The sequence below is a fragment of the Emydura macquarii genome, unplaced genomic scaffold (genome assembly GCF_026122565.2).
Source record: "Emydura macquarii macquarii isolate MOO-44397 ecotype Brisbane River unplaced genomic scaffold, CSIRO-AGI_Emac_v2 contig_2422, whole genome shotgun sequence".
NCBI classification, from domain to species: domain Eukaryota; kingdom Metazoa; phylum Chordata; order Testudines; family Chelidae; genus Emydura; species Emydura macquarii.
Window position 1 is genome coordinate 43965854 of NW_027132559.1, and position 27653 is coordinate 43993506.

The following is a 27653-nucleotide window of genomic DNA, read 5'->3' on the forward strand; positions in this document are numbered from 1 at the left end:
AAAGACAAATTTTGTTTAATGTAGATTCCCATCTAAGATAAAAGGAAACAGTTTTAATAGACACAAAATCAGGTGTTATCAGAAATGTAACCATCTCCACAATGCAGTAGATGAAATCTCCATGTATTTTCCCAAAATATTAAAACACAGCTTATATCCCTCATTAAAACATTTAATACTGTAAGTCCTAATTTAAACACTTATTTTATTGAAATCGAACTTATGATAAAGTTCTCAAATTAATCAATTTGCAATACATTATATAGACTTTAATATACATAATTCATGTTTCAATTAGCAAACACAGATTTTTTTTTTAAACATCTGGCAGAGACTGACACAGGAAAGAACCCAAATATATATCCTCAGATTCTCTACATTTAAAACAAACAAGGAGTCACTAAAATAAATTCTGTTCAGTCTATCATCCCATAACACATTCAAAGTCTTTTCACTATGACAATTTAAACAAAGTCTATTTGGTTTTTTAATTTGCCATAAGCTTCCTTTAATTCTGTGCATTTGCAAAGGAAAACCATTGGCAGTAAAATTACAGTTAAATTTTACAACACTGATAACTCAGTTGCCAAGCAGGCAGTGTATGTGACCTAAAGATACCAAAACTTTTTTTCCCCTCCTCATCCCACTATGGATGAGGGTAAAATATTTTCACACTGCACTGAGGCCTAAACTTCCATTTTCACTATGGATGCAGCTCCGAATTGGTCTCAAAGCTTCTATCCCAAATGTGACTATTAACGTATTGAACCCCAGGCAGATATTTAAATTTAAATAATTAACATGCATTTTATGCCCCCACTTAGTTAAGTTTAATTGCAAAATAGCCCCTACAAATTGGAAATACTCCACAGCAGCAAGAAAAAGGACAATATTTTGCTTAGTGTGAAAGTGTCATTACTAACTTTACAAATACAAACTCAGGCTCTCAATAAGGTGCAACAAGTACGATAAATAAAAAGAACAAGAAGCCATTTGGCATTAATAAATGTTTTGTACAGTAGTTTGTTTTAGAGCTAAGGATACACAAATTAAAAGTAGACTCATCAATTGTTTTAAAAAACTAAGTTTGGTAAGAAAACCAGAACCAAACTAGTGTTAAAGGGTAGTTTACAAATGTGCAAAACCATGGACAAAGATCCATTTTCTCGATACTATAAGCTAAATCCAGAAATAGTCAGATGCTGAGCATTATTTCTAGCTTCAAAGTAGGAGGTGTCTGTTTCATCATCCGGCTGAGGTATGAAAGGCATAGTTTGATTCTGAAGATTATCCCAGTCTACACCATGAAAGAGGAGATGATGTTTTAGCTCTAAAACAAAAATTTACACAAAATATTAAGAATGTTTTCCTCTGAACAACCTCTTTAGCTACCTCACTTACATAATGCCAGTTGTCGGCTGTTTGTGTTCATTTTACCTTTCTGGACATCTAAAAACCTGCATTGCAAATAGCCAGTGACAGATCAAATTGTGTTTAGCCAAGAAGCCATATTTGCACGCAGATCAGCATGACTGTCAAAGACGATAAACGTAGTCACTTCACTTTTAAGGCTGACTGAAAGAGTGGGCAGTTTATCTGATACTACAGTGAGGGAAAGTCAGCCCCCCAGTGGGATCAGACTACTACTACACAAACTAACCTTCTCCTTAGTTATAGAGAGGTTATACATTTGACACAGATGCTGGATCAAAGGAAGTTGTATGAAATGTGATACAAATGGCCATTGTATAGGAAATGGAAAGATCACTTCCCAAGACAGAGAATCTGCAGAGCCCATTTTAATTCCACTTACTTGAAAACCTACTCTAGTTTGATCAAGAAACCACAGACTATGGAGTTTATCTTGCCTCCAGCAGCTAGGGAGGAGGATCACCAATCAGATTACAGGATTTTCTCATGGACTAGCAGGGCTCCCTCCTCCAATTTGTTTCCAATGAAAGAAAAAAAAATCTATTAGCCTACTTTATCTTCATCATGTGAGATGTCTTGAGTCATCCTGGAAGAAACATTGCTTGAGGGTGGCTATGCTGTTTTGACCCAAACTACAGAAAGCAAATTTTCAAGCAAGTGGGATTCAGATTTGCACTTTGACTAACAACAGTACAGACCAGACCTTCTGAATAACAGTACCCCCCACACTAGGCCTGGGACAGTCAGTAAAGAGACCCACAGCTAACTGGGAAAGGATGAAGAACAGGCAAATTAGAATTCCTATTCCATTCTTCTCCAGGAGCAGAGTGCTGCTATGGAAGCACAATTCTAAACACTCTGACCAAAAACTGCCCGCTGATAGGATAAATTACTTGTATATGTTAGCATTTGTCAATGTTATTTGCCTTATAAAAAAAATTCCCAGGAAATTAAATACAAAAAGATTGGGTTAATACAATAAAGCAAGAGTCCTGTGGTACCTTATAGACTAACACATTTATTTGGGCATAAGCTTTCATGAGCAGAAACTCACTTCGTCGGATGCATGAAGTGGAAACTTCAGTTTGGTAGGTATATGTACACATGCAAGGATGGGTGAGTTACATCACAGTGAGGAGGGCAAGTGTTAACAAGGTAAATTCAATCAGGGTGGATGAGGCCATTCACTACAGTTGATGGGAAGGTGTGAATGTCAAAAAAGGGAACGTTATTTTTTGTAGTGGGCTAGCCACTCCCAGTCTCTATTCAGACCTTATCTGATAGTGTCAAGTTTGCATATGAGTTCCAGCTCTGCAGTTTGGAGTTGGAGTTTGTTTTTGAAGTTTTTTTGTTGAAGTATGGCAACTTTCAAGCTGTTACTGAGTGTCCAAGGAGATTGAAGTGCTCTCCTACTGGTTTTTGAATGTTACTATTCCTGATGTCTGATGTGTCCATTTATTCTTTTGCATAGAAACAGTCCGGTTTGGCCAATGTACATGGCAGAGGGGCATTGTTGGCACATGATGGCGTATACCACATTAGTAGATGTGCAGGTGAACGAGCTCCTGATGGTGGGGCTGATGTGGTTAGGACCTATGAGGGTGTCACCTGAGTAGATATGCAGGCAGAGCTGGCAACAGGGTTTCTTGCAAGAATATGTTCCTGGGTTAGTGTCTCTGTTGTATGGTGTGCAGTTGCTGGTGAGTATTTGCTTCAGGTTGGGGGGCTGTCTGTAAGCAAGGACTGGCCTGCCTCCCAGGGTTTGAGAGAGTGAGGGTTCATCTTTCAGGATATGTTGTAGATCCTTGATGATATGTTGGAGAGGTTTTAGCTGGGGGCTATAGGTGATGGCCAGTGGTGTTCTGTTTTCCTTGTTGGGTCTGTCCTGTAGTAGGTGGCTTCTGGGTACCTGTCTGGTTTTGTCAATCTGTTTCTTCACTTCCCTGGGTGGGTACTGTAGTTTTAAGAACACTTGATAGGGATCCTGTTAGTGTTTGTCTCTGTCTAAGGGATTGGAGCAAATGCGGTTGTATCTTAGGGCTTGGCTGTAGACAATGGATTATGTAGTGTGTCCTGGGTAGAAGCTGGAGGCATGTAGGTATGTAAAGCAGTTTGTGGGTTTATGGCATAAGGTGGTGTTTATGTGGCCATCACTTATTTGGACTGTAGTGTCCAGGAAGTGGATTTCTTGTGTGGACTGGTCCAGGCTGTTTGATGGTGTGGTGAAAATTGTTGAAATCCTGATGGAATTCTTCAAGGGACTCTTTTCCATGGGTCTACATGATGAAAATGTCATCAATGTAACATAGGTAGGGGAGGGACACTTTGGGACAAGAATTGAGGAAGCATTGTTCTAAGTCAGCCATGAAAATGTTGACATACTGTGGGGCCTTGCAAGTACCCATAGCTGTGCCGCTGATTTGAAAGTATAAATAGTCTCCAAATCTAAAATGGTTGTGGGTGAGGACAAAGTCCAGCTATCAGGTGTGCCATGGCATTATTGGGGATACTGTTCCTGATGGCTAGTAGTCCATCTTTGTGTGGAATATTGGTGTAGAGAGCTTCTACATCCATACTGGCCAGGATGGTGTTTTCTGGAAGATCACCAATAGATAGTAGTTTTCTCAGGAAGTCAGTGGTATCCCAAAGATAGCTAGGAGTACTAGTACCGTAGGGCCTAAGGAGAGAGTCCATATAGCCTGATAACCCTGCTGGAAGAGTGCCAATGCCTGAGATTATGGGGTGTCCAGGATTCCTGGGTTTGTGGATTTTGGGAAGCAGATAGAATATCCCTGGTCAGGGTTCTAGAGGTGTATCTGTGTAGATTTGTTCCTGTGCTTCTTCAGGTCATTTCATGAGCAGATGGTATAGTTTCTTTTGGTATTCCTTGGTGGGATGAGAGAACAGTGGCCTGTAGAATGTGGTGTTGGAGAGTTGTCTGTTCATAATCTGACCTATTCATGACAACTGTCGCACCTCCCTTGTCAGTCTCTGATTATAATGTCAGAGTTGTTTTTGAGGCTGTGGATGGCGTTGCATTATGCACGGCTGAGGTTATAGGGCAAGTGATGCTGCTCGTCTACAATTTCAGCTTGTGCACATCGGCAGAAGTATTCTATGTAAAAGTCTAGTCTGTGGTTTTGACCATCAGGAGGAGTCCATGCAGAGTTCTTCTTGTAGTGTTGGTGGGAAGGTATCTGAGGGTTAGTGTGCTGTTCAGTGGTGTGGTGGAAATATTCCTTGAGTCAGAGATGGCAAAAATAGAACTGGTCGTCACAGAACAGTATCATGTGTGAGGGTGGTGGGGCAGAAAGAGTCCCCGAGATAGAACAGACTCTCCTGTCGGGTTAAGTGTGTAGCTGGATAGTTTTACAATATTGTCAAAAATTTGAGGACTGCTGATAAAAGGTTGAGGGAATGCCTGGGCCTTTTATTAGAGGATTGTTAAAGGTCTCCTTTTAACAGGAAAGGCACTGTCAATAAACTGCAGCCTAATCCTTTATCAAGAAACAAATTTTAGACACTAGTGTTCTTGCCAATTATTGCCTATTCTTTAACTTCTCGTCTAAAATGAAGTGACTGTGGCAATTAATTAATTAATCCAATAAATTAATTGTGTAATTAATCCAGTAAATTGTGTTTGGCTAAAGTTTATTTTCCAGAGAAGCATCTACTCTTGATTTAAAGACATCAAGAGATGGAGAATCCACCACTTCTTTTGGTAATTTGTTCTACTGGTTAATCACCTTAACTGTGTAAAAACAGTCTTATTTCTAGTTTGAATTTGTCTGCCTTCAGCTTCCAGCCATTAGTTCTTGTTATTGATCATCACTTTAGTGCAATTCTACATACTCCTTCCAGATGTCTTAAAGGCAACTGCTCCTCTCCAAGGATTTCTCCCCCTTTTTCCCCAAGATCTATGTAAAGGATTGGGCAGAATTGGGCTATAATGCCAGACAATACACTAACAGGAGCTCAACAATCTTTTGTTGGGAGGACAGACAAATTGGACACTAAATATCTGTTTTCAGTAAGAGTTGGATAGATTGCACTTTGGAAAGTCACACATGAATGATGTTAAACATTCATTGCAAGTAGCATGAAAGTATAACAAAGTACAAATCATTATTTACTTTCCTTATTGAACAGCATAAAATCTAGCTGCCTTTATCAGCACAAAGTCTACACCAGTAGCATAGGGAATACCATAATTTGCAAAGTATTCTAGAGCTCAAGCTCAGTGCTAAAGCAGGGACTGTGACATTTTAAAATTCCAATTTACCATAAAGATAAAACAAGAGAAAAGTTTAATAAGTACTGACCCTTCAATCCAGCTCTCTTTGCAGTGTCAATGGTTAAAAGAATATCTATTGCATTTTGGGCATTACTGGACAACTTTTCTTCACCCTCAGGCCAAGGAATATCTACAAAGATACAGACTTGTCAGCAGCTCAACTAGCACAGCAAACTTTGAATTCATCAGTTTTGATGAGAAAATGAATTACCTCTTTTCAGAATATTCTGGAAGACTTGCTGTGGTGTTTCATCATTGAAGGGTGGAATTCCTGTTAAAAACTCAAACAAACAAACTCCGAGAGCCCACCAATCTACTGCATGACCTGAATAAGGGAGAAAGCGAGGCAGTTAGCATGAAAAGGAAGTTGTTGAATAAGCTGTACTATGACTTGTGAGTGAAGGGTCAACAGCACTTGCAAACAAAATTATTTAAAGCCTAACAGTGCCACAATTTTGAAAAAATGTTAAATCCTGAAAAACTTTTTGGGAAGGAAGTTTAATGTGAATTATTCTGAAAAACAGAAAAACACAAGTTGTACTCTGATAATTGTGGCAGGAGATTTAAAATGGTTTACGATCAGATTATTATTTTAAAAAGTCACTATGTTCCTACCTTCATGTTAATATTCAGAGTAACATTTATTGAGAGAAGGCAGAAGAGTGTGTAGGAATAGCATAAGCGCCAACTCCTGTACACGTTAGTCTCATAGTGTTTATAGGCTCACTCATATAAAGTGCTCTCTTGTGGTAGGAGACAGTCATCTGTTATTTCTCAGCTTCTCTGAAATTCAAGGCCGAGTGAACCTTGTAATTCCACATATTACCTTATCACATCAATTGCTTGATGCAACTCCAGAGGCACAAAATATTGACATTTATTTTCAATAGCCTAAACCTATTTCTGCCAAAATACTGAGCACAGCCTGCAGAGATGAACCAGCATGCAAGAAGATGGATTAACCTTCTACTATGCTAAAGTTCATGAGAGCAATGTAAAGTTACTTATCTGCTCTCATATGTTTCTAAACAGCTTTTTTCTGGGAAACATAAAGCTTTTGCCAGACGTGCAGTCAACCCTCTTAAACAAGCAGACAAAGCAATCCAGACACCACTAGTCAAAGAGCTACATGCATTCTGTTTCTGTGTCTTTAAGCCATGCCCAGTCCACCTTATAAAGATTACAGGATTTACTTGGTGCAAAAACTGGTTTGCACAAAAATCCAGGCTTGTAAACAAGTTTTTTTTAAATCACCTTCAAGCTAAAAAGCAAATGCTTTTGATAATTTTAACTTTCCTGTGTTTCTAGCCTATTGTAGTCTTACTAAACCAGATAGGTCAGTTATAAATTTCCCTGCTGGACAGAGCAATCAGAGCACCTCTCCCAGCTCAGCACACTAAAGCAATGAGATCCCATCATCTATATCCAGTATACTTGGATGTTTGGGGAAAATTATAAACAAGTCAAAGTTTAATAAGATCACAACTGTGGACAAAATATTAAGGAAAAAGTTTCATAGTCTCTAGTGACAAATTATTTTAATGTTCATATCAGATCCCTTCTAAATAGGAATTAATTCCTATCATCTATTTTTGTGACAAGAAAGCCAAATTTAGCTCTTGGGCATCTCAAACTTTCTAACCACATAAATGAACAGACATTATGAATTGGCCCAGAAAGGCTGAGAATTTTAACCCATCCAGTCAGTCTGACTGATCATTTTTCACCATCATCTTCCACCATTTTATACAACTTCTGTGGCTTACTTCCTGCTAGTGAGAAAGTGTTCAGAAGTGGTGTGCACTGACTTTCATTTGAAAGACATAAACATAGCTTCCCGTGGCCTGCAACAGGGAGACCAGTTTATCTATAACTTGATTCTCTTGTAGTATAATGCATTACTATGCAGTTCTCATATTGTTATATAGAATGATATGTAGAATATCTTTACCCACATAACTTCTACTTGAAAAATGTGATCTAGTTATACTTTGACTGTTCATAATTTAGTTGAACACTCCTTATAGCAAACTCACCAGAGGTCAGAATCCCTGCATGTAAAAGAACAATCAGTTAACCACATTAAGATTATTGCAATAAATTATTTATCATTGTACACATTCATATTAAATAATATCAATTATGTTGGATACTGGAGAATAATTTTATTTCTCTCATTGTTTTAACACACTGTGGTGCTTTTCTGAGTCACTAACTATAACTACACTGTGTTTTATAAAAGAATTAACCTAAATATGCTTTATGAAATTTGGAGAGGCGCAATATATCTATCTTAGCTGCTGCTTTTTAACTCACTTCATCCTCTAACTTGGAGAGCTCTTAAAAAAAAACCCACCAGTAGTAAAAGCCAGACAGAATTTTACTGAGTCTCCAGGAATATGGGATAAAATTAAATAAGGAAGGAGGTTCCTCATTGATACTCTGTATTGGAAAGCTAATCTTTAAATTTTTAAACAAACACAATTTTATAGGTCAGTACCTTAAAAAAAAAAGGCTGGTGTAAAATATATTCTAATTACCAAGAAAAATCACAAAAAGTGTTTTAAGTAAAAGGAATAACTGAACAGGAAGCTTCCCCTTCTTTTCAATTTTATGATGTAAAGTTGGGCTGAAATTTTGCTTTACCACTAGTAAGCAGTGGAAATCAGGACATTTTCAAACTGCAAGGCAAGTTCTATAAATTAACAGTTGGTTCAACAGCTAATTTAACCAAACAAAAATATTTAGAGGAAGGAGAGTATTTATCTAAAGCACTAGAGTCACAAGTTTTGGGGGTGAAGACCCGGCTCCACTGAAGTCAATGGAGCCTGGATTTCACCCCAGGTTCCTATTCCTAGGTCTGCATAGATTTTGTGGGTGGTCTTTGGTAAATCACTCTGAACTTCAGTTTCCCCTTAGTTAAATGCACAGATTATGCCGCATAATAGGGATGTTGAAGTTTAATGTTTGTAAAGTGTTCTGAGGTCCTGGGAAGTGCGGAAGTGGAAGTGCAAAGTATTACATCATATTTTTATATAGGAAATATTTGTTTAGCTATTTAAGTTGTAATGTTAAAGAATAACTAGTATTTTAATTGTATCAAAACAATGTGGTTTAGTTGTGTAGTAGATCATCATCATTTGTGTATCAACTGATGACTCACAAAAGGTCTCTTTCTTTCTCAATTCAGATTTAACAGCAGAGTTCCATAATGAGCTCTGATGTCACTAAGAATTCATTAATTTTACAAAATATAATACAGAAAATCTACCAATATACTATTCAGTAGCAAATAAAAGTACAATCATAAAATGAATTCAACACATTTTGTGATGCATTAGCCTTGTTTTATATTTTTAATTGAGCTGGTTTGCTTCCTTCATAATTTGCAATTTGTCTTCGAGGCAGTCTTTCCATTAACTTGAATCAGACCCCAAGTTATTAGTGCAGATTAGTAAGGTTTTTGTTTCTATTTTGTTTCTTTTAGGAAGTCTTCATACCATTTTCCACTCAAACTAAAGGCAGCTACACAATCAGCCTGCCTTAAGAGTCAATAGAAATGTTGCACTGAATCAATGAGTATTTTTATCATTTTCCTTAAATCCGTAAGTTGGCTCCATTTTATTTAAATGGAATTAAACTTAATTTATTAGAAAAATAGGATTGCAACAGCCACTTTTCAACATCCCTCTAATTCTGAGCTACATTTTCAAATAACCAAATGCCCAATTGAAAATTAAGGACCAAGGGCCAGATTTTCAAAGGTATTTAGGCATGTAAATAAAGATGCATATAGGAGCCTAGGGGTATTTTCAAAAGCTCCTGGCACCTAACTCCCTTTGAAATCAATGGGAGTTAGACATTTTTGAAAACCCCATTAGACATCTATCTGCATCTTTAGACATTTAAATACCTTTACAAATCTGTCTACAAGTGTCTACAAAATGTGGGGTTTTAAACATCAGTCACATTCATGCATTTATAAAAAAAAAATTTCCTTACCATGAGGCTTTGTTAATAGCAACTCAGGTGCCAGGTAGTCTGGGGTTCCTAAAATGCGTTCACCTTCCACTGGGGCAGCCCCCCTTCTCACACTCTTTGGAGTCCGATATGGTGTGTCAGCATTTCCCTGATTAGGTGTCTTATGCCAAAAAAAAAAAAAAAAAAACACAGAGAAAAAAGATTTCAAATACAAATGTCATACGAAAAGCCAATCTAAAAGTCTATTTCCCCTCCCAGTAAAGGTACTGGCTATGACTGCTATTAATTTAAGATTTAATTAATTCATATAAATCAAAGACCTCCTATAACTTGTACATTAATAGTATTTTATTTCCAAGTTCCAAAAAGTGCGCTTATTGCCCAGTCTTCACACAACAAACTAGTCAGAACTGCAACGTTTTGCATCTTTATTTTACTGAATCTCTCAACTACCCCAAAGCATAAGAATGAGTCACTCCCATTCCTTCATTCTAAATGAGAATTCTTCCCTGAACAATTGCTCTAATGTCATAGAACCATACAGCAATTTCCCTTAAAGAAAATTTGTCACCTTACATATTGCCATTTAAATGACTCCTCCAACTATGAATCTCAAAGGTAATTTACAAAGAAGATTGTCAAAATAGTCTCAGCTTAAGCGATATGCTCTCAATAACCAGGCTAAAGTGGATTTATATGCATGTGTATTCATCTTAAATTGTAACGCTCATCTAAAAAGTAGAACTGGCATCATGGGATTCCAATCTATTACATCCCAGATTTACTCAGTTTATATGTAATATAGCTTTTGTCATTTTTCCAGCTGTCCACCTTGTTGACTCAGCCAGAGATCTGGAAGTCAAGCTGGGTTCTTTCTGAGCTGTATATTCATCTCCAGTAATAAAGATTCTGCAGGTGAAATTCTGCCCAGAGTTACACCTATGTGACTCTTACTTTCAGTGGGGTTGCAAAGTGCATCATCTGATGACAATGGGATTTCAACAAATGCCTCAAAAATGGTACTTCATTAACTGTTGACGTGTGAACTTGAAGATAATCCAGTATGTTCTCTACAGCTATATGGCATTTAAGGGTTGATAGAGTAAAATCTTACTTTTTTCCACTAAAACAAGCAAATGCTACCTAATAGACACAGTGTATGTTACATTCTTGCTTTTCAGAATACTTTAGAGCAGTGTCCCATGGCCTGCCGCTCCCCTCCCACTGGCTGTAGAAGGGAGCCGCTGCCTAAGGACCCAGGAGGAGCGTGTTGCCACTGGGCTACGAGACCGGTGCAGACTCCTTGCTGCAGCCAAGGAGACAAGAGATTTGCACTCCCTTTCCCCTAGCAGTCGCAGGGAGCATGACAAAGCACTCCGCCTGGGTCCATATGCGCCGGGGACCCTGCTGGAGCCAGAGTGAGGAGAGATCAGCGCTCCCCTCCCCCAGTTCCAGCAGAGAGCAAAGCACTGTCTAGGCTCCTAGATGATGGGGTCCCTGTTGGAGTCAGAGGGAGGGGAGCACTATCTTCTGTCCCCCTGATTGCAGAAGGAAGCCATTCCTTAGGGACACAGGTGGAGCAGTTTTCCTGTTGCAGCCGGGAGATGGGAGATCAGTGAGAAGGTAGCAAGGAGGAGAGAAGGTGGCTGCTGATGGAGCAGCCAGGATCCACCATGCTTGAAGAGGGGCAGGACTCTAAAAATCAGTACCTTCCAATTTTGGCCTGCCTTTAGTAGGCCACCCACTGTGACTTAGCTGCTTAGAGTGTGGCGACAATCACTCATCTACACTAGTGCTTTGTCTGTGAGCGTGTGAAATACTGTGAGTACTTTGTAGGTGTAAAATAGTGAATGTAAAAATGAGCACAGTAGCATCAAAACGTTTACTTTAAATATATAGTGATTTTTAGTCCTTAATGGTGTATGTCAATATATTTTTTTATGAGTTGATAGACTGGTGGCCCTTCAGAGCTGTAAAAATGATATCTGTGGTCCTCGAGCCAAGGCTGGGAACCACTGTTTTAGAGACTCCCATAAATCCCAAATATGTAGCCCTCGCTTGACCCTTAACTTTATCTTTGACACAACAGTCTAATGCACACTATGCTGTGCTGTCATATTAGCCACAGAAACCGCCCACAAGGTGGCACATAGGTCCCATTTTAAGACTAGCTTGACTTTATAAGATTCAGTTTTACTATATGAAAGCTCTATACCTCAATGTACATCCTAAAATTATATGGCCCTGTCTACATTTGCAGTCATGCCAGCAAAACTCTGTCACTCTGGGGTGTGAAAAAAAACATACCCTGAGCTATACAAGTCTTGCCAGCATAAGCACGAGTGTGAACAATGATATGTCAGCAGAAGATGCTCTCCGCTGACATAGCGGCCACTGCTCGTTTAGATGGCTTTATTATGTTGGCAGGAGAGCTCTCACACCGATGTAACGCGGCTACACTCACGCTTATGCCAGCAAAACTTATATTGCTTGGGGGGGTGAGGGGGTGGTTCTCTTTCACACCCCTGTAGGCGACAAAGTTTTGCTGGCATAATCGTAAGTGTAGACAAGCCGTGAAAAAGATCTGTAAAACCATTTGGTACAGAAGATAACGTGGTTGCTACCCAAACCCTGTGTAGTCTGAACTCCATGCTACAGCTAAGTTTCATGGTTGATGTGATTTCACAATGAAGTAGCAGCTAGCAATCCAAATTAGGCCAGATATTCACATGAAAGAAAAAGTGGGTTTTCAGACTTAACACACTAAATACACTTCTTTAATCTGCCAGGGGCATTCAGCACCTATTGCTGACACTGAGCCCTGGTCTACACTTACCTGGAGTTTCAGCAGCAGTTGACGGGAGTTACACAAACTACACAGAGTAGCTTGCCTAACTCCCATCGACTGCTGTGCTTCCCTTCTGCATGCCGTCTTCACTGCACGGTGCCAACGGGTACTTGAGGGGGTGGTTTTACTCAGTCGACTTCCTGATTGACTAAATGGATCTACACTGACCGCTCCATCAATCCAGAAAGATCAATCTGGCGGGGGCGACTTTGCTGCCATCAGTATAGACATACCCTGAGAACATTTTAACAATTCCCTCTCTCTAGGTCAGCTTTAAACACCACACTTCCTAGCAACAGTTATAGTTAGTAGGTTAAGCTTTCATAACATCCAATAATACAATAGCAGGCACTGAGGACTGAAACACACACTTACATTAAATAGCCCATGGGAGGAAGGAAAGTCTGAAGTCCAGACAGCAGGGCTATACATATTTTAATAATAGTAATCTATTTATCTAATTTATCTAATTGTGAATATACTTAGGATTACAGCAAATGAAAATGAAAAACTTCACATCCTGTATGCAGCACTTTTTCTTTGCATCAGTCAAAGTGACATGCTCTAAAATGGCACCTGTCAGAATGCACCACAGCATCATCAGCACAAGGAAGACATAATATGAAGCAGAACAGCAACTGCCAAATGCTCAGCATCATTCATATCATGCACTAGGAGAAGAAAAACCACAGGCCAACATGAAACCTATAGACTCGCACAACAAGTGGCTCAAAGGAAATGTCTCACTGCTACAAGAGCATGTAGTGAGAAAAATAAAAGAACAACCCTTCTTAAATGTCCTTGCTTAGTTCTAAGCAAAAGATCTTCTCTTGCAGAAGGGCAGACTGAGGCAGCATTTGTCAGAGGCCAAACTGTGGGTTATAAGTGAACATCGCTATGTTCTTGTTGAAAAGGCAATAATTTTGGCAATGCATGTGCATCCATTGAAAGTCTGACATTTTGAAAAGCTACCTCTGCTTGCCTTTGACTCTTTCGTACTGTAATGTCAAATAATTCAATCAATGACCACATGTACATACTAGTTACTGCTACAACATTTGGACACATACCTGATAAACCCTATAAGATCTTCCTTTTTGTGCTGGGGTAATAGTCATGGGGTAAGAGCCACTACAAGCAGGTGAGAAATCCATTACATCTAAAGAAGCCATGCTAATTCTTGATGGCTCAGATGCATTGGACACATTAATTGGACTGTTATAACTTCGAAAAGCTACAATGTTTTTTTTAAGGAGGTTCAATGTTTTCATCATCTCCTCTGAAGGAGAAGAGATTATGTCAGTATGTGTTTCAACCAAACATTTCAGGACGTTATCCTGTTCATGGCATAGAGGTTTCCCATCCTGGACAATATTCTCTTCCTCACCTCTTGGTGAGGCATCTTCACAGCAGGGTGATGTTACTAACATGTCCTCAATTTTTGACTTCTCAAAGGAAAGTTCTTTAATACTCTTATCCAGATCTGAAAGCTGGTTTTCTAAATGGCTCTCTGTAACAGAAATTTCAGGGAAGGATAAATCCGAGTCCGCACTCAAGATTCCAAGAGGCTTTTCATCATCAATGCATAAGAAACTAGAGTTAATATATTCCTTTTTGCCATCTTTTTCACAATCTGCATCTAGCTCACGCATAAGATTCTTCGCTATTATTGCAGTGGCTGACTTTTCTGATGTTTGCTGCCTACAGATGGAGTCTTTAGCTTTTTCTTTATTTTTATATGTCGCCTGCAGACTTCCATCACCAGAAAGCATTAAACACTGGATTTCCATTGTTAAACCTGTGCTCTGGTTTGTGCGAAATTCTGAGATTTCACAGCCACGTTTATATTCTGCATTGCCTTTTTTGACATAGTTAAGTTCTTGACAAGGACTGGTGTCAACTAGTTCAAAGCTTCTTTTTACACCTGGCTTTTCAAGAATGTCCTCCTCTTTGATGCATTTGGCAGAATCAACCAACCATGAACGTGACTGCTGGCAATTAGATTTTTCTGTCTCATTAGCCCCACCAGTTTTATCCACAACAAGTTTTTCTTCCCAAGCCTTGTTTTCAGAAAGACATTTTCTGACGAGATCCTTCACATCTGTTGCAATCACAGGAGTGTCCCCTACATCAAAATGCTCGATTTTTGCATCATGCCTGCTGCCAGAGTCATTGCTACCAATAGGAGAGATGGCAAACTCAAGTTCCTTTCTCTTTAAGGCTGTAGGGTCTTTTGCATTCAGTATTTGTGTATTAGAAAGCTTTTCTGATGCATTATTACATGCTTTGCCTGTTGCAGAGCATAGTATATCTTCAGTTTCCTGGAAATAAGCACATTAATTCTTGTTATTTAAAAAAAAAAAATAGAATTACAGCATTACAGAAATATGCCCTTTTATGAACTTGCTTGTAAACTTTTTTTATAGAAAACTGCAGATTTTGCCATATGTGACTGTATTTAAATTAATCTCTTCATCCTAAAGAACTAATAATTTCTGTAAGAAAACAAAACTGATCCTGGACATGTCATACACTTTAGGGATGGCAAAGGGAAAATTTAGTGTTATTACAATTTTTGTCAACAAGCTTAAGTCAACAAGTTAGCGATACTAAAAAGCAGTGCTTAGGAAAACTTATACAAACAAATTAGAGGGCTTGCATGAGTTCAATTATGTTAGGAATACTTTAGTTAACTTAAAAGCTAAGGAATCATAGTAATTTTCCCCAATTCCTCTAATTTTGTCTATAAAGCATCTCACCAATACTTTATAATGGGAGAAATGAAGTTGGGAGAAAATATATTATTTGTGACTGTTATAAATCTAATTAACAGTGCTAGTTAGATTGGTAGCCAAAAGAAACTGAAAATATAAATCCTACCATAAAACTAAGCCTCCATAATTTCTCTTAACTAGGGGTAGGTGGTGTTGGGTTCCCATAATCTTTCTTGAGTCCTCTGCTCCCTTTCCTTGGAGGCAACTGTACTGCACTCAGGTGTGGTTGGGCCAGCTCTCAGGGCTGGCCATCCATGCCCCCAGAACTTCTAGCCTCATTGATTACAAAGCTGAGCAAGAACGTAGGCTCTCTTCCACTGTCATTGCTGCAGGCCAGTAGGGAGGTGGAATCTAATTTTCCTTCTCACTGAGCTGCACAGGATGAGCAGTTGGCTGAAAAAATGAACAGGAGCAGAGCTACTCCTACTCCAAGTGCATCCAGCCCGTTCTACCTAATCCTGCTTTTGGAATAATGTGTTTGGGGGAGGAGGGGGAAGTGCTTTGAAAAACTGCATGGTCAGTGTATTGGAACCCTTACATTTGTATGAGTACACTATAAAAGTTGTCTTGGAGAAATAAAGTAGTCCTGACCTGTACATCTTTCTCCCACCTTGGGCTGCTACAGCATTCTGATTCCATACTGGATATGTGTGTGTGTGAGTGGCTACTGGCACTGGAGGTACCAAACCTCTTCCTAGACTGAAGGAGAGTTGGAGTTAAACTCCTCACTGGCATCCCAGGATTTAAAGCAGCAACATCAAGACCTTTAAAAGGAAAAATAATGATGGTTCAAATTTTGACTGAAATACATATTGTACATTAGCCAGCTTCATACCAAATCTGAGCAGTTACTCTGAAGATAATCTTCCATAACTTTATGTGATGCAGGAGTTGTTCTCATCACCTGTCCTGCACAGTAAATTTAATCTTTTTGAAGAAGTATGATTTACCAAGTGAATCAAATCTAGCACAGCAGTGACCATCTTTTGCATTTCATGTTAGGAATATCAAGACACCAAAGTAGAGCAGTTCAAATTTTAAGGCACCCAGAGCAACACTAACTTAGTTGTATTGCAAATGTGACATTAACACTTTTGGATTAGTGTTTGTTTCTTGATTTAAATGTCATTTGACTTTATTGGCTTGTACATTTAGATTCAAAACCTAGCACTGGTGATCCAGTAGGAAGAACACTTCAGCTGGAGTCAGTACTGAACAAATAACCCAGATTAGTGCTAGAGGGCACCATGTTGTTGAAGGTATTGTCTTTTGGAAGAAATGTAAGCCCTATGACGACCCACTCAAGCAGTTGTTCAAGTTAAAAAAAACCCCACAAGTTGACATTGTTGCTTATTACATGACTTGTTATACTTACGTATTTTCAGTACTTACATGATTTCAAGAGTTTATTCGAAACAGGGGTATAATCTTTTTGGCCCACAGACATGGGAGAAACCAATCCTTGAGAAAGTTGCAAAGCATCAGCAGACATGGGACTTGAACTTGGCCCTTGCATTTTCCCTCCAACTGGGGTGTACTATCAAAATGATAGAAACTTGCTTAAAAAAATAATTGGATTAAAGTTTGTACCAACATACGTAGCTGAAAATGTAGTCTTAAATTTACTCAAAGTTAAATTATAATTGGAGTTTAGCTGAAGTCACACCCCAAATTTAGCAATTCACTTATCTGGAGTAAAGTCAAAGGTTGCCTCTGGAACTCAGTAAAAGGCATAGGCAGTCCAATCACAAGACATGCTATTGGTTGTGGTCAGCTGAGACACAGAAAAGCCTCATTACTCCAATTTATAAGTTTTCATTTTGAAGAAAACTAACAAATTACTAGATTACTTACAAAACCCAGAGAACTGATGAGAGACAAGACTTGTCCTGGAGTGCGTGAATAATCTTGTTTAGGCTTAGCCATTGATGGTGTAGTGAGGATATCCATCATATTTATCTCTAAAAACAGATTTAGAAGTTAATAAAAACCTGACACACATTGTATTGGATCAATCAATAAATGAAAAATTGCAGTCATTAATGGTATTTAAATTCAGTGAAAAGAAAAGCTTAGCCACCAAATTAAATGACAACTCACTTAATTCTGTATTTTGTATAAGCTATTTCTTTACCTATATCATTTGTCACATTTATTTTATTAAACCAAAAAGATTTTTCAAAGTCCAGTTATATTTTACTATGTTTATTTTTTGCATTTCTCACCATAAAAACCACTGAAATCAGTTTCATTTTCAGGTTCTCAATACCAAACTGCATAGGGTCAAAACTAGAGGCAAATGTTCATAAAAACTTTGCACTGATTTTTTTAAAAATCATGGAAGAAGTTAGAGAAGTTACCCCAGGAATTTGGGGTAAGGTGGTACTGAGTGTATCGACTGGAGCAGCGCTCTCTAATTATTGTATAGAGCGAATATGAACTGTGACAGACACCTACTATAACCTAACCAACCTACGATAGTAATTAAACATGGCCAAACTATGACCTGGTTGTTTGTTTTGGGAATGGCAGGGGTAGAGGGGAAATGGTTTAAAGAAATTACACTGGCGTTATGTGCAATACATTTTTAATAAGATTTTCCCACTAAGCTTACAAAATACGCATCTATGGAAGGAAAGATAATATTCTTTTGTATTTTTAGAAAACGCAGTCTGGAAAGTTAAGGTTGTACATTTAAGATAAAAATTGTGAAATGCCAAAGTTAAGCTTGCACACAGCACCTAGACACCACCCCTTCTTTGTATACGAAGCTACAATGATCAGTCACATACTATTTCAGAAATATAGTACACACATTTTTCCTACAGCCTTAGATACATATAGCTTCTAAACATTTTTTCATTCTTATAGATTTACACTAATTTCACTTTTGCTTGCAATGTTGTTGTAGCTAAGCTGGTCCCAGGATATGAGACTCAAGGAAGAGCTCTGTGGAGCTTGAAAGCTTGTCTCTTTCACCAACAGAAGTTTGTCCAATAAAAGATATTCCCTCACCCACCTTGTCTCACTAATTTTGCTGCCATAATGGTCCAATAACATACTGTATCATTTTAACAGACTGTCCTGTAAGTTCTCTTCTCTCTAAATCACATATTTTAATCATTTAGTCAGCATCCATATGCAGCACATTCTCTTTTCAAAGAGTGGTAGATTCTGCAATTCCGGAAATGAGGCTATTATCTATTAAGTTAAATTAGTTACCAACAGAGGTGACCTGTATATATCAGCAAATTTTCTCTATTATGCTATGTTGCATACTGAACGTAACATGTGTTACAGTTTACTAAGAAGCTTCCAAACATACAACTCATGGACTGTTTGGCATATAGTGTATTACACTTTATCTAAGATTGTAAAAGAATGATATATATTCTGTTTAAGAAACAGTATGAGATTATGTACTACAGGACAATTATAATACATATATTATAAAGGGAAGCCATAAAAAAGACCCTGTATAGAACTATGCAGGGGTGTAGATATAGACTGAAAGTGCCAGAGCTAGCCATACAACTTTAACATTCTTTTAATTTTTGTGTGGAATAATTATTAGAAAGAATCTCTCTCTATAGGTGTGCACGATGTTTTAGACAAAGACAGTCCCTCCTCCAAAATCTTAGTATTTACTTAAATGCTAATGTTTTTATAAAAGCAAGTAACATTAGTCAAGGAACTGCACCATGCATTTGTGGTACCAGTACTGGTTACTGATTAGAAATATCGGTTAGGTATATTTGTATAGTGCCATGGCTCAGGTGACCCTGATTCTGATTGGGGCCCCTAAGTGCCACTGGAATGTAAAATATAAAGACTATTAAAACAATATATTTAGAAACCACTGAGGAAGCACAGGCTATAGCTTATTCATCCACATCTCACCTCTGTTCAGAGTAACTCTGGAGAGCCCAAAGTCTGTCAATTTAACATGGCCCTCATTAGAAATTAGCATGTTATCTGGCTTCAGGTCCCTGCAGATATAAAGGTACTGAAATAAGATTGGAATATAGACAATTTAGCATAATAGAAGAGAAGAGAAAGCATTAAACAGAAAAAGTTATTCAACCAACGACTGGGGCATTTATAATTCTCTAGGATCTATATTAGGGCCTCTTTGCCCTTCAGATTCTAGAAATGTGTCCGAAAATTAAATGCGTCTAGCATTAAAAAATGTAAAGATCATCATGGAGCCTGAAATATATGCCACAAGACGTCTATGTCTCAATTTTAATCCTCTGGGGAATGTGTCAAACTATCTCAATGAGGACTACTAAATTATTAGTACTTACTAGCATTTGACATTAAGCATTACTACCCATTGACTACCAATTTCAAAATGCAGTCCTGGAAGTCCTGTTTTAATATAATTTAAGAGAATATTTCTTCACCAGGGGAAAAATGGTGTCCATCCCTCCTTCTCCCAAATCTCCCACAGACTAGCCAAGATCCTCTTTATATTTCCTTTGGTGGGGGAATTTAAAAAAGACTAAAAGTTCCTTCTCCCTTCAAACAACTAGGCAAGGGATGGACATTCACGAATAGACACCCAGTAGTTGGAAGCTGATGACAGAGTTGGAGTGCACAAGGATTACATGCTCATACCATAAAATGAGTTTTAACAAAAAACATTTAATAATATATTGGTTTGCAGTCATAAAAGTACATATTAGATGTTTACCTGTGGATTATCCCATGCCTGTGAAGGTAATCAAGAGCCAATGCTGCTTCAGAAATATACTTCACTGCCATTTCTTCATCAAAATAGCCATATATGTGGAGAAGAGATTTGACATCTCCACCAATAAGGTATTCCATCACCTGCCATTGAAAGGTTTCATTTTCAAAATGCATCTCTATTTTTGGTTGAGATATTTAACTCCCCCCCTCCGCTCCAAAAGAGGTGCATTTCACATAGGGTAAAAGATGATAAAAGCATTCTTGTGGTAGTTTAGCTCATTTCCCAGCAAGTCACTGAAACAATGCTTAATCACATTGCTTTCTGTTTAGAAGAAATAATCAAGGCTCCAGAGGACATGGCCAATCAAACATTCCTCTAATGCATACAGAGGTTTTTATTGCTTCTTTTTGTAATCCTGGTCATCTTTTCAATAGGTTAGACTGATTACAAATAACACTTCCCATGACAGGAAGTATAATTTGATAAAGCAAAATTCAGTGTCAGTCAAGGTTAATTAATCCCAAATTTCACAAAATATCTGCCTTATCAAGATTAAAGTACTGTAATGATGGTATTTTGAAAATGTAAATATTTAAGACAAAATTCAGGCCCAAATTTTCAGAGATGAGTAAGTAATTCCCAAGATTTTGCACACAACTAGGATAACTGTGCATTCAAGAGAGACTAGAGAGACCATAATTATGAGCATGTTTAAAGGCTCAACTCTGAAAATTTGAGCTCTATTTTTCCTTGACATAATCAGGACAAAAGGTCTGAATATGATCCTGCATGAAACTTATTTTATAAGGTTAACTTTTTAAATGATAATTTATTTGGGCTGGCCAAACCAACATTAATGCTACTCCAGTGTCTAAAAACCAATACAACTTGATATAAAGTCTATGAAAAATTATGTCCTCTGGCTATGCTCCAGATGCAAAGAGAACAACATGTTTCACAAAAGCAAAATTTCATAAATTCACTCACAAATGGTAAGTAAGAAGCTTTTTGTGTCCAGCGTCTCTCTCATCATCTTTAGCAGAATTTAGGCTTTCATTTAAAAAAGTATGGGTTCAAATCCCTTCTGCACAGCTGTGGCATCTTTCATAGGGACCCTGCTCAAATCCTACTCCAAATCCTGTGGAGGGAGTGTAAAGTTGCTGGTTCTACCACAAGACAGTCTTCTACAGCTGCAGAGGAAGGCTTGGCCTATATTTATCTCAAAGGAGTGTCAGAAGCTTGTCTTAGGTCTGGTCTACACCAGAGACTTTTGTCGCCCAAATTCAGCTTTTTGCGCCAAAACAGTGGTGGTGTACACACTGCAATCACCACCCTGCCAACCCAACTCCCCTGACTTTGAGACAAAACCACCTTGACGAGAGACCTAGAGCTTTTTGCACCAAACTTTTAGTGACAAAGCGTCAGTGTAGACATTGCACTTGATTACGTTGTGGTAAATGGCCTCCAGGAAGTGTCCCACAATGCCCATCTTGACCACTTTGGCCATCAGTTTGAACTCTGCTGCCCTACAGCCATCCGCTTTCCCCCTCCCGTTAAAATCTCAGGAATTTTTGAAATTCCGCTTCCTGCTTGGTTGGCATGGAGAGCTCACATCTCCTCTTTCCAGCTGACCATAGCAGCTCCAGGCACCAAACACTCTCCCACTTGGACCACACCAGAGCATCTGGATCTGATCAGCATTTGGGGAGAGGAGACTGTGCAGTTCCAGCTCCACTCCAGCCAAAGTAACTATGATACCCACGGTCAGATTTCTTGTTTAATGCTGGAGAAAGGCTATGAACGGGATACTCTGCACTGCCATGTGAAAAATCAAGGAGCCACACCAGGGGTACCAAAAGGCTAGGGAGTCAAATTGTCACTGGTGCAGAGCCATAGTCCCATCACTTCTATAAGGAGCTGGAAGCCATCTTCAGCAACGACTCCACCTTGAAGAGAACTGTGAATACCTTCACAGGCCTGAAGGCAGTGGAAACCAGAGTCAACCTGAGTCAACCCCAACGAAGAAGTTGTGGATGAAGAGGTCAAGTTGGAGGATGATGTAGAGCAAGGGACTGGGTTGTTTGTTGACATGGGGAGCCAGGACCTCTTCTCTACCCAGGAGGGTTCATGCCACTCCCACCCCTCCTACTCTAGCATACAGGATGCAAGAGATGGGAGCTCGGGCAAGTGATTTTTTTGAGCTGATGCTACTCGGTTACACGAGGTACAGCTGTCTTTTGCTTTGTTGCATTATATAAATGGTTGAAGGGATAGAAATGCACAAGAGTGGCTGTGTTTGCATTTGCTTCCCATTCCCCTATGCAGCTAGGCAGTGCTGTAGAAAAGTGAGTTAATGCACACCAACATTTCATGGGAATCCTCCAGAGACATCTCTAGGAAACTTTCCTGGAGGTACTTGCCAATCCTCTGCCCTAGATTCCTCAGAAGAGCTGCTTTGTTTCTTCCCCCGTTGTAGGAAACTTTTCTGCGCCAATCGGCCATCACTTGTACAGGGACCAAAACAGGGCACAAGCGAGCAGCATAGGGATCCAGTTTGAAGCTTTTCGCATGGAGGAAATGCACCCTAGCATCCCTGCTTACTCTCAGGAGATATCAGCTTCTATGGTCCCCGCTTGTGGAAAATGGTGAAATTTGAAATTTTGTCCTTATCTACCTGCATCAATACCCCCCAAAAACCACCCAGAACTTTTTCCCCAACTTGAGTGCCCCCTCCTCCCAGGCACAACTCACCATGCCCTGATTGATTGTTGAGCTGTGTGCTTGGCAGGGGACAGTGAGAAAGAGATGTATTTTACAGTAATGCATCAATGCTGTAATTGCACTCACAATAATGCTTCTGTTCATTGTTTATTATGCTTCTACAGATGTGGCCTTGAGGGAAAGCCCCTCCACACCTGTTGATGCCTGCGGCTGATAAGAAAATTACCACAGAGAAGCAAAGAGGTGTTCCAAGAACTCCTCCAGTCCTGAGGCGGGGGAACATGGGGAAACAGTGTGTGCAAAAAATGAGAAAATTGATAGGCAGGAGAGAAGGGGAAACCAGGAGCGAGTGATAGCAGGCCACAGGCACATGATAAAAGTCATGGAGGAACAAACTGAGCTGCTAAAGTCACTCATAAGGCTGCAGACTGAACTCATGAGTGCTCCCTACCCTGCCCCCAATACAAAACTGCTTTCCATGCCTTCCCCAAACTCTACCCACACATTCCTAACAAACACCCAGTCTGCCTCGGTACCTCCTTCACACCACCCTTCAAACAGCTTCCAGAATGATAGCCGGACTTATGCCTAGCTGTCATAGCTCACACTGCCCCTCACTGCTTTCTCCCCTCCAGCCCAGCTTTTTATGTGTGCTGTGAATAACTGTTATTTTATAAAGACATAGTCTGTGCAGAATAACCAATCTTTATTTGTCTCTTGCACACAGTGGTTGCATCTCACATTGATACACATTGCAAGCTGGATAGCAATCATCGCATGGCACAGTGCTGTTTACAAAGACAAATTACTGGTGCTAATTGTCAAAATAGTTCCTCAAGGCTTCCCTGATTTGAATGGCTTCCCATTGTGCCCCTATAATAGGCCTAACATCTGGCTGACCATATTCAGCTGCAAGGTGATCTGCCTCTGCGCTCCATACAGGGAAGTTTTTTCACCCTTAGCTTCACAAATATTATGGAGCACACAGCAGACGGCTCTCTCTATGGGAATATTTTCTTCATTTAGGTCTAACCTGCCATAAAGGCATCGCCAGTGAGCTTTTAATCTGCCAAATGCACATTCAATGGTCATTCGGCACCTGCTCAGCCTGTAATTGAAGCGCTCCTTGCTGCTATCCAGGTTGCCCATATAAGTCTTCATGAGCCATGGCAGCAAGGGATAGGCTGGGTCTCCCAGAATCACTATGGATATTTTAACATTCCCCACTGGAATCTTTTGACCTGGAGCTTTCTGTACAGGTCAGTGTTCCTGAAGATGCATGTAATGCACCTTCCCTGACCAATCCACGTTGATGTCAGTGAAAAGCCCATGGTGATCCAAAAGAGCCTGTAGTACCATAGAGAAGTATTGTTCCACCTCAATCGCAAGATGGTCCGGAGCCAAAATTGGGATATGCGTGCCATCTACCGCCCCACACAATTAGGGAATCCCATTGCTGGAAAGCCATCCACTATTTCATCCAAAAGTGATGGTGCACTGTGTGCAGATGTTCTGTGAAAGCAAATAATGCGGGGTGCCTTTCATTTGCATGGCACACAGCAGGTCTGGCGCCTCGGATTCCTGGTTCAATCGTGAGCTCATGATATACCGCGCGACCACCCACAATGTGTTCAGAACACTGACAACAGTGGAGAGCAGTGCAGGATCCATCGTTTCAGATAGAGATGGCGGGTGCTTAGGAAACTGGGGCCACTGAAAAACACTGTGAAACTCAGTTGAAAACCCATGGAATGATGGGACGGAAATTGTTGCATCATGGGACGTTGAGCCCACACCTATGATGAACTGCAATCCTCTCTGCCTTCCCACAACTCCTAGTGGAACAAGGTGGTGAGTTGCACAGTGGGATTGTTGCCCACAGTACACGGCTCTCACTGTCAATGCAAGAGCACCAACTGTGGATGCGCTTCGGCGACACAAGTGCTGTGTGGACAGGCACAAGTGTTGTAATTACAGCACTTTTTGATCATCGCTGTAACTTGCATTGACAAAACTTTCTTGTGTAGACAAGGCCTTAGTTTTAATCCTTCAATCATCCCGTTCCCACCTATCCCAATTAATTCTGGGCACTTTTAAGTACTGGCAGCAGGAATATACGTTTTATTGTTAATGATCTACTGGATATTTTTCAAGGCATGCACACAGTCACTCTGATCCACAATCTTCTTAAATATGTGGCTCATTTTTATTTTGAACCCAAAATTGTGCGAGGCATTCTTGACCAGCTTAGCTACCTGGAAGGACTCTGCTGTTAGAAAGGAGAGGCTAAATGGAGTCACGGAGAATGAAGGTACTAATCCCACATAAGTACTCTAGTTAAGACCTCACATTGGATGAGATGTGGCAAAAAAAATGAAATTACCCACAAATACCTAATCCTCATTATTCCAAGATCATATTTTCAAACATGACAATTTTTAAATGAACTTCATTCTCCACTACATTTTGAAAGCTGTTTTAAAACATGGTAAACAATTTACTCACCAAGTAGACGTTATTAGCTGACTGAAGTGAGTAGTATAAGTGTACAATGAAAGGACTTTTACTGAGAGCCAATGCATCTCTCTCTGCCTGGACCTGGTGAACCATGTTTTTATTTATGAGGTCTGCTTTTTTTACCACCTGTAAAACAATTAATGTAGATGTAAATTCACAGAAATAATAATTTTCCATACTCATTTATTTTCAAGAATACACAGTCTGATAAGGATAGTCAGTTCCCTAGATATATTTTCCTTCAGTCAACTCAATGAGTCCTATGTCTCAATGGCACAGCTAGAACAACATTTTTACATACTGCCCTTGTACTGTGGAGCTATCGTTTTGTACTTGGACACCTACTTTGAAGAATTATCCTGCACCATCTGAAGAAAATTACTCATACTATTTGCATTTCAGATTATTAAAAAAACTACTCTCATATAAATGTATGACTAGCATCTAATGTGTTTTTTAATCCCTCTAACTCAGAGGGTAACAACTTTCCATGCAATTAGAGCTTCTTGAAAACTAGCTTATGGCTATATTTGAAGAAAATAGGTTGTAATTAAACAATTAAGAATTATATTTGATTGTAATTGTTATATAGCTTATGTGATACAGACAAGTTTTAGGACTCTGTGTGGAGCTGTAGAGCTATTCTGCTGACTCACCCTGGTAGCTTGGAGTCAGTTGCTCTAAGGAACTCCAAACCTTTGCAGAGTAGTTTGAAGTAAAGATATCCATAGGATTCCTTTGGCTATCTCTACATTTTAGGGGGAAGCAAGGGAGGGAGCCAGTGATCCTGCAGAGAGTTAAGCCAGGTCTATGCTACCAAGTTTTGCTAACATAGCTGTATCGGTCAGCGGTATGAGAAAAACAACACAGCCCCAGCCAACATAGCAGCTATGCCAACCTACAAATGCCTCTATCAGTATAACTACTGGAGGGAAGCATTAGCTACATCTATACTAGGGGCCTCTGCCAGTACAGCTATACCTAGAAAACATACAAATAAGGCTTTACTAGGCTTATGTAGGTTTTAGGTCAAGGGGTGGAGTAGAGGGGATTTTGTACAGCTCCTAAACTCTGCATTAGTCCTCCTATTTTTAGGGAAGGAAAATTAAAACATACACAACTTAATTAGCAACTAACATTTAAAAGTATGAATAAAGTTTAAATATTTGTGACTGTGTACCAAAGACTATTGCAGACAAAACTATGCACTTAAAAACATGGAAATGAACAGTTACAGGAAGAAACCTCAGCTACACTTACAGTTCATGCCACTTCAAATGAAAAAAAAGTGTAAAACATTACATTGCACATTCCAAAACAACCTCAAATCTGCCCACCAATATTCACCCACCCTTCAACGGGAATGTGCACATCACAAATATAAATAATGCATTTTTAAAAATCATTGCTCACAAATGAAATACAACCTCCTGACGCAGAGATGCTGACACTGCTCCCACTCCCACGGCAAACACCACACCAGCCTGGTATGGAGAACAGGATGCTCTGAGGTGTGCGGCCTAGATGGGTGGTGCATCTGGTAGTTGGCCTTTGCTCACAGTGGAGAGAGGAATAGGGAACGTGCAATGACCTTCCTGTTCAAGAAGAGGGGAGGGGTGGGTGGGGGGGGGGGGGAGGAAGGAAAGCTGGACTTCCCGCCTCATTAACATCCTAGTCAGGGAAGAAGGGGTGTGTGACCGCGGGAACCAGAGCAGCGATACCTCACCCCCAACGGGTCCCGGCCCCACCTCCGCCGTCCTCACCTTGACGGCGTAGAGCTTCCCTCCCTTGCGGCCCAGATAGACCTTCCCGAAGGCGCCGCGGCTGATGGGCTTCACGATGGTGAAGTCTTCGATGGAGGGGGGCCGGGGCACCGCGATGCGCCTCACCCGCAGGTCGCCCTTCTCCTCAGCCGCGGGCGTCGCCATCGCCCGACGCCACGCGCGCGCGCGCTCTCTTCCCCTCCCCGGCCGCCGCCGGACTGTTGAGGATGGCCTCTGTGCCCGTACCACGCCGGACCGTCACCGCCCGCGCCGCCGCCAATTCAAAGCTAAGTTCCGCCCCGCCTGCGGCTGACGTCATTGGCCAACGGACAGAAGCAGCAGGCTCGCGGGCAGACCAGGACTTCCCGCGAGTCTGCATGAGAGCGGTAAAAGGGGAGGGGTGAAAGCGACTGTGTACGCATGCGCAAATGACCGCTCAGTCTGCTCGCCGCCGCGCAGCGCAGGCAGTGTCTGGAAAGGAAGAGGAGGGGGAGGGTCCGTGGTCTGGGGTGGGGAGTCAAGTGAAGCTTGACTCTGAAACAGCTGGGCTGACCCCGTGCAACTGACTGCAATGCAACTCTGAATCTAATGCATGCAATTGACCCAATCTGCCTCTAATGCAACCTGC

The 27653-nt window shown here is 40.1% G+C and overlaps 1 protein-coding gene across 2 annotated transcripts; it reads right to left on the reverse strand.

The window, feature by feature from the left end:
- On the reverse strand, window positions 1-27653 carry MASTL (microtubule associated serine/threonine kinase like). Of its 2 annotated transcripts, XM_067562398.1 has the most exons (13): window positions 27026-27653; window positions 25251-25388; window positions 20025-20164; window positions 19229-19317; window positions 17183-17289; window positions 16721-16865; window positions 15920-16092; window positions 13625-14875; window positions 9728-9866; window positions 7762-7776; window positions 5937-6050; window positions 5754-5855; window positions 1-1330 (listed from the first exon to the last, which is right to left on the reverse strand). In XM_067562398.1, exons 1-13 carry the CDS (start codon window positions 27188-27190, stop codon window positions 1173-1175), a joined length of 2736 nt encoding a protein of 911 aa, XP_067418499.1. In that variant the 5' UTR covers window positions 27191-27653; the 3' UTR covers window positions 1-1172. The 2 variants fall into 2 exon arrangements, with proteins under 2 accessions (XP_067418499.1, XP_067418500.1); XM_067562399.1 differs by lacking the exon at window positions 7762-7776 and having other exon boundaries at window positions 27026-27651.

Bases quoted from the DNA above. Each gene is read 5' to 3' on its own strand.
- MASTL (XM_067562398.1), bottom strand. From the start codon at position 27,190: ATGGCGACGCCCGCGGCTGAGGAGAAGGGCGACCTGCGGGTGAGGCGC. The intron at 25,389-27,025 runs GTGAGGACGGCG...ATTGTTTTACAG, and splicing joins GGAAGCTCTACGCCGTCAAG to GTGGTAAAAAAAGCAGACCT. The intron at 20,165-25,250 runs GTGAGTAAATTG...TTTCAATGGCAG, and splicing joins CAGCTAATAACGTCTACTTG to GTGATGGAATACCTTATTGG.